Source organism: Rhinopithecus bieti, unplaced genomic scaffold (genome assembly GCF_001698545.2).
Source record: "Rhinopithecus bieti isolate Rb0 unplaced genomic scaffold, ASM169854v2 scaffold_11508, whole genome shotgun sequence".
In the NCBI taxonomy this organism is placed as follows: Eukaryota; Metazoa; Chordata; class Mammalia; order Primates; family Cercopithecidae; genus Rhinopithecus; species Rhinopithecus bieti.
In genome coordinates, this window is record NW_016806932.1 from 1,614,716 (window position 1) to 1,621,787 (window position 7,072).

Here is a 7,072-nt window from a genome sequence, read left to right on the forward strand (position 1 = left end):
TTTTTTTTTTTTTTTTTTTTTTTTTTTTATGGAAGGAAAAGAATGAGGAAATTTGTGATCAGTAATGGAAAGGAATACCCTTAAAAAAGGATAGTGGTATGGTTTGTTGTTACGGGCGATGTTGGTTCTTGTCATGGTGTCATATATTGCTGATACTGTCTGATAATTTACTATTATTTGAGGTGAGGCAAATAAGTTTTCTTTTAGAAATCAATGGTTATTGCTGGAAAATGTTCATTTGATCAAGTTTGTATATTTTTAGCATCTTCTCTGGTAACTTTTAAAGGAAAATCTTCCATTATGATCCTCAAATTTGAGATAACTGTTAAGGATTTAGTGTGAATTGTGTTTTTTGTGATGAATTCTATACTCCTGAACATGTAAAAAGTCCAGCCCTGTTTCTTTTTTTCCTATTCTTTCTAAGAAAGGGAGTTTCGTGCTCCAACTTTAGCATCCCTAGAAAACTGCATGAAGCTTTCTCAGATGGCTGTTCAGGGACTTCAGCAATTTAAGTCTCCCCTTCTGCAGCTCCCTCATATTGAAGAGGACAATCTTAGACGGGTTTCTAATCATAAGAAGGTAATTCTTTGCTACTTTAAAGTCAGTTCTGAGCAGTTTGTCCTGTCACTTAAAGGTAACATGAATAAAAGTTTTCTGGAAATGGTTACTATGCATTTTTTAGATTTAGAATGTCTTAAGTATTCTAAAACTTTCAGGTGGTTCTGTTAACATTTTCTTGACTAGGTAGCTGTTTTATAGTACTTTACTATTGTAAGTGGCTTTACTATTTTGGGGGTTGGTGCATTTAAACAGTCAACAGTTAGTTCCTTACATTATGTTACCAAAAATAAATGTACTGTCTACTTTCCAGTCATTTTATTCTTGGCTTAAACGTTGGGCAATTGTTTACTGGTTAAGTATGAACAACAAAAACATTTACTAAATTAAAGACCGTCCTTATTTAGAATATGTAATCTATAGTACAAACATGATAATGAATCTTAAGGTATAACAAAAATTTGTATAAATGAGGAAATACAAGAAACTGAAGTTCAATTCTAGTAGGAGATTTTAAGCATTATTTTGTATATAATAGATAAAGTGAGCAGAGAATAGACATTGGATTTGATAGTATATTAATGTAGAATTAATAAATACATGTTGGAAATTTATATCAGAGTTCTCTGTCCTTTCAAGTACTCATATTCCCCTTGTAAATTTGATTATATGCTAAGTCATAATTAAACACCTTAGAATCTGAAAGCAGAGATTTTACATGCCTCATGATCTAATCTGTGTCTTTGAAAGTGAAAAATAACTAGCACCAAAGACCTGGAAAATTAAAGAACACGCTCCTAAGTAACCATTTTGCCAAGACGGGTATTACTGCAGTGACAGCTACATTTTAAGAATAACAAAAATGAGAATATTGTGTAGTAAAACCTTGAGGGTGTACCTTTATTGAGGTTTATTTTTACTTTTGTTAGGTAAAAGTAAAGGTTTATTATTAAAGGTTTGGTAATAGTAAACCTATTAATTGCAATTAAAGGTTTTTGTTATTAAAATTGAAAATTAACTGAGGACATCAGTTGACAAAGTTTTTGGTTGAGTCAAGATTCTTATTTTTTTCCCTCCAACTTTATTTTTTCTAATTTAAAAAAATAAGCCTGTATTAACTTTATAATTTAAAATTTTTTAATTCAAATTTTCTTGGAGAAAAAGGTCATGAAATGCCATGTGGTTATTTTGTGCTTTGAAATGCACATTAATCAACATTTTTCTAAAAGTTGCTGGATTTTGTTGTAGTTAAGATGTGAGTAATTTTCTTTTATGAAAAGCTTTGTGAGTTAGGGAATTATGTATTTTCTTTTTTTTTTTATTCAGTATAAAATTAAAACTATCCAGGATTTGGTGAGTTTAAAAGAATCAGATCGTCACACTCTACTGCACTTCCTTGAAGATGAAAAATATGAAGAGGTTATGGCTGTCCTTGGGAGTTTTCCGTATGTGACCATGGATATAAAATCACAGGGTAAGTGGGAGGTTTCTCTGTTGAACATTGCATCCCTTTTGATAGATTGGTTCTGATTTATTTGACTCAGGATTCTCAAAACACTGTACTTAATAACAGGACTTGTTATTAGACTTTGCAGAACTGTAGTTTACCTGTCAGATTTCCTGTGTTGGAAAATGATTTATACCTAATAGTTTGAGAAAACTGATAGAGTCCTACTTTTATTATCCTCATAATGGGATGAAGTCTGAGAACTCTGTTCTGTAGTTCAACTTTTAGCAATTTCTTAACTTTACAAAGAATGGTGAAGACTTCCAGGCATGATAAAAGAATGAGATATTTGAAATATATTATTAGTATGAAAGAAATAGCTGCTTAGTTGTAAAATTAAATTTTTAAAATCCAACTTGTTTATGTTAATTAAATGTTGAAAATTACTGTGTTTTATGCCACATTTCATGTGTTTTTCTTACCCTACCTCTATATTTTCTTTGAGGGAAAAAAATAAAGGCTATTTTTCTGCCTATATAATTGCCCTGTGTTTCTGTTTCAATATCTGAATGGTCTTAGAATACTGAGAGAATTAGAGACTATCTGCTCCATTCTTCCATTGTGGTGGTGGTCTGAGCTTTAACATTCGCTAAGTTACCATTATGAGAACATTCTTTTAGTTACCGAGAATACAGGGATGTGTTAATAATGATTTCTGTCTTTATTTTATTTAGTTATTTATAAAAAATTTTTGAGATAGGGTCTCACTCTGTCGTCCAGGCTGGAGTGCAGTGGTGCGATTTTGGCTCAGTGCATCCTCTGCCTCCCAGGCTCAAGCAATCCTCCTACCTCAGCCTCCTCAGTAGCTGGGACTACAGGTGCACACTACCATACCTGGCTAATTTTATTTTTTGTGTTTTTAGTAGAGACAGGATTTCACCATGTTGCGCAGGCTGGTCTCGAGCTTCTGGGCTCAACTGATCCACCTGCCTTGGCCTCCCACAGTGCTGTGATTATAGGTGGGAGCCACCGCGCCTGGTTTGTGTCTTTAAAGAGAGCTTATTGTCTAGTTGAAGCAATAGGATTAAAAACAAGATAAGGCCTGGGCCCAGTGGTGTCACGCCTTTAATCCCAACACTTTTGGAGGCCAAGGCAGGGGGATCACTTGAGCCCAGGAGTTTGAGACCAGCCTGGGCAACATGGTGAGACTCTGTTTTTATAAAATTTAAAACACACACACACAAACCAAGATAACATAGGCTAAGTGTTAAAATGAATGACACAGACGTTGTACCATTTATTTATACAGCAAATATTAAATGCTGTGCATTCTTCTAGGTCCTGGGGAAGCCGTGGTAAGACAGCCTCTCCTTATTGAGCTTGTATTCTAATAGGAATTGAGGAGAGGTAAATGGCTCCCAAAGATTGGCATAATTGGTAAAGGAAGGCAGTCAGTGCAGTTTGGTTTCAGTTTGACTGGAGTGTAGCATACGTGTTATGAAAACTTGGTTTGTTGGCTGGGCACGGTGGCTCAAGCCTGTAATCCCAGCACTTTGGGAGGTCGAGACGGGCAGATCATGAGGTCAGGAGATCGAGACCATCCTGGCTAACATGGTGAAACCCCGTCTCTACTAAAAAATTCAAAAAACTAGCTGGGCGAGGTGGCGGGCACCTGTAGTCCCAGCTACTCGGGAGGCTGAGGCAGGAGAATGGCGTAAACCCGGGAGGCAGAGCTTGCAGTGAGCTGAGATCCGGCCACTGCACCCCAACCTGGGTGACAGAGCGAGACTCTGTCTCAAAAAAAGAAAAGAAAACTTGATTTGCTTTGGTGAGGAGTTGGGGTTGCCTTGTGGGGCCACGAGTTTTCAGACTTTAAAAATACTAATGTAAAAGCTGTATTTAGGACTGTGCTGATTTAATGAAACCGTCCAAATAAAAATTTTGGTACTTACAGAGATACTTTTTGATATTAAGAACTGTTAAAATTACACCCTTTTCTTTCTTTCTTTCTTTTTTTTTTTTTGAGACAGTCTCGCTCTGTTGCCCAGGCTGAAGTGCAATGGCACTATCTTGGCTCACTGCAACCTCCACCTCTAGGTTCAAGTGATTCTCCTGCCTCAGCCTCTCGAGTAACTGGGATTACAGGCATGTGCCACCATGCCCAGCTAATTTTTGTATTTTTAGTAGAGATAGAGTTTCACCATGTTGGCCAGGCTGGTCTCAAACTCCCAACCTCAGGTGATTCACCCACCTTAGCCTCCCAGAATGCTGGGATCATAGGCGTGAGTCACCATGCCTGGCCAAAAAGTACATGCTTCTTAGAAAAATGAATATTAGAAGAGATTTTCTTCTAGGAAGTAGAAATTTAAGAGTGTTTAGCCTCACCGACAGATATTACCATATGTTCCACTCCATAGCATCTTGTATAGACAGTTTATTTATATTTTTACAATGCTGCCTAATTATCTAATAATAGTGCTATAGTTGATGAAGGAGGAGTAGAAGTATAGAAGCAGGAAAGAGGCATCTGCATGATAGTAACGCTGGAGATGGTGGATCTCCTTCCCTACCTTGCAAGAATCTGTAATAGAATCTCTTGTAGTCCTTTTCTTCACTTTAAAGCACCAAACAGCAGGTCAGCATTCATGTGGTTATTTCACATGACGTGCTTGTGCACATACAACTGTGCAAAATGCAAAATGTAGATGAATATGTGGCCCAGATTTGATTTTTGATAATAGAGACTTCCAGGGTGAAGAAGGGATATTATACCCTTTGTTGATACCCAGCTGCTGCACCTTATAGCCAGTAATTGAGATAGCAATTGTAGATTATTGGAGGTCATTCTTTTCAACTGATGATGTGTTAGTAAATGCCAGACCAATATGAAAAGTAAACGTAACAAACTTAAAATTGTAGGTAAAAATATATAAGAATAACTATCTTACAGATAAAATCTGTAGAAAAAATAATGATCACAATTGAATGAAAGGTATATTTGAGTTATTTTATTTATTTTGTTTTATTAACTTTATAGTAGAGTTTTGGGGATATGTGTGAGAAATGTGGTTTTAAAATTAAATAATTGCAAAACATGTATTTAGTACCATTTATTGAAAAAATACTTTTCAAAAGTGCTTTTGGTGTAAAGAGGATATATTTGTTCCTGCCTTTAAAAAAATAAGTCTCTTTTGTGTGGTTAGGAATACTAGTTTTCATTATTATATTCAGACAGACATTGATCACACAGGTAAAATCTTGTGAATGTAAGGTTTGCACAGTTTAATAGGGTGACAACCCCATTTTTATGTCACTATGAGAGAACTGTGTTATGGTAAGTCTCACATTATACTGTGTTTTCAAAAACCTGGGTTTGAAGCTTAGTGTGCGAATGCAGGTGTTGTGTGGGTTTGGGTTTGGGTATTTTACTTTATTTCTGAACCTCGGTTTCTTTTTGTGTTTTTTTTTTTTTTTTTTTTTTTTTTTGAGCTGGGGTCTCACTCTGTTGCTCTGAAGTGCAGTGGCGCTCTCTTGGCTCTCACTGCATCCTCCACCTCCCAGGCTCAAGCTATCCTCCACCTCAGCCTCCCGAGTAGCTGAGACTACAGGCTTGCACCATCATGCCTGGCTAACTTCTGTATTTTTTGTAGAGACAGGGTTTTGTGATGTTGTCCCACTGATCTCAAATTCCTGAGCCCACGCCATCCGCCTACCTTGGCCTCCCAAAGTGATGGGATTACAGGCATGAGACACCACGCCTAGCTAAACCTTAGTTTGTAAAAGTTTCTAAGTAGTTTCTATACTTTGTAGAGCTATTTTAGAGATTAAATGAATTATTAAAAGCATCTACTGGAGAGCCTTATACAGAGTAGTCAGTTTTTTTTAAAACAAATTTAAAATATAATATGCTTGAAATACTGAAGTGCCAAACTAATTTAGGTAAGCCAAGTTTTGCTGTTTGCATTGACATAGAACTTGATTTTTATTTTTTGCTGTTTTTTTTCTTCCATCTTAACAGTGTTAGATGATGAAGATAGCAACAACATCACAGTAGGATCCTTAGTTACAGTGTTGGTTAAGTTGACAAGGCAAACAATGGCTGTAAGTAGTCTATATGTATTTTTATGCTTTAAGAGTTGTGTGTCAAGGCTTTTATATTTATTTCCATCATTCTCAAAGTCAAAACTGTTGTAATACCAAGATCTAATTTTGCAAATTCTATTAACTCTTTTGAAATTTTCAATTAATGTTCATGAAACAGTTTTTACATACACTAAAAAAACCTGGAAAATAGTCCTTTGTGTGATAGTTTAATTCTCTGTAAAACATAATCATAGCAAAGTAATGTGGATATAGTTCTTAAGCGATGAAGTGCTATACAGAAGTTGTTACTGATGAGAATTTCATCACATTTCTTTTTAGTCAGTTCTATAGAGAATTGACTATTTATTTATTTATTTATTTATTGTTTGAGACGGAGTCTCGCTCTGTTGCCCAGGCTGGAGTGCAGTGGCCAGATCTCAGCTCACTGCAAGCTCCGCCTCCTGGGTTTATGCCATTCTCCTGCCTCAGCCTCCCCAGTAGCTGGGACTACAGGCGCCCGCCACCTCACCCGGCTAGTTTTGTTTGTATTTTTTTTTTAGTAGAGACCGGATTTCACCCGTCTCTAAAAAAAAAAGCTGGGGTAACACAGACGTGTTAGCCAGGATGGGCTCGATCTCCTGACCTCATGATCCGCCCATCTCAGCCTCCCAAAATGCTGGGATTACAGGCTTGAGCCACCGCGCCCGGCTGACTCTTTTATTTTTCATTTCAAAATTTAAGAATTACAATAAAAATAACTTTTTTTTTCCCTGATAATGTGAAACATTTATGTTGTCTGGAAAAAATTTAGGCAATGCAGAAAGTATAGGAAGAAATTAAAATTACCCGAAATTCCACCACTTCGAGATGATTCGTTTTGAGGCTCATCACTGTAATGTAGCCTAATGCATGGATACCTGTAGAGCTAAATGATGTTTTTGTCATGGATCCCTTCTCTCTCCCATTTATTTCCTTCCTTCCTTC

General features: G+C 36.4%; 1 protein-coding gene across 1 annotated transcript in view; it reads left to right on the forward strand.

The window, feature by feature from the left end:
- The window catches only part of SEC63 (SEC63 protein translocation regulator), an 89,467-nt gene that overhangs the window by 56,057 nt on the left and 26,338 nt on the right, over nucleotides 1–7,072 (forward strand). Inside the window, exons 12-14 of the mRNA XM_017878749.1 lie at nucleotides 425–579; nucleotides 1,885–2,032; nucleotides 6,024–6,106. Coding sequence (XP_017734238.1) covers nucleotides 425–579; nucleotides 1,885–2,032; nucleotides 6,024–6,106 — 386 coding nt within the window. The remainder of the gene's footprint in view (nucleotides 1–424; nucleotides 580–1,884; nucleotides 2,033–6,023; nucleotides 6,107–7,072) is intronic.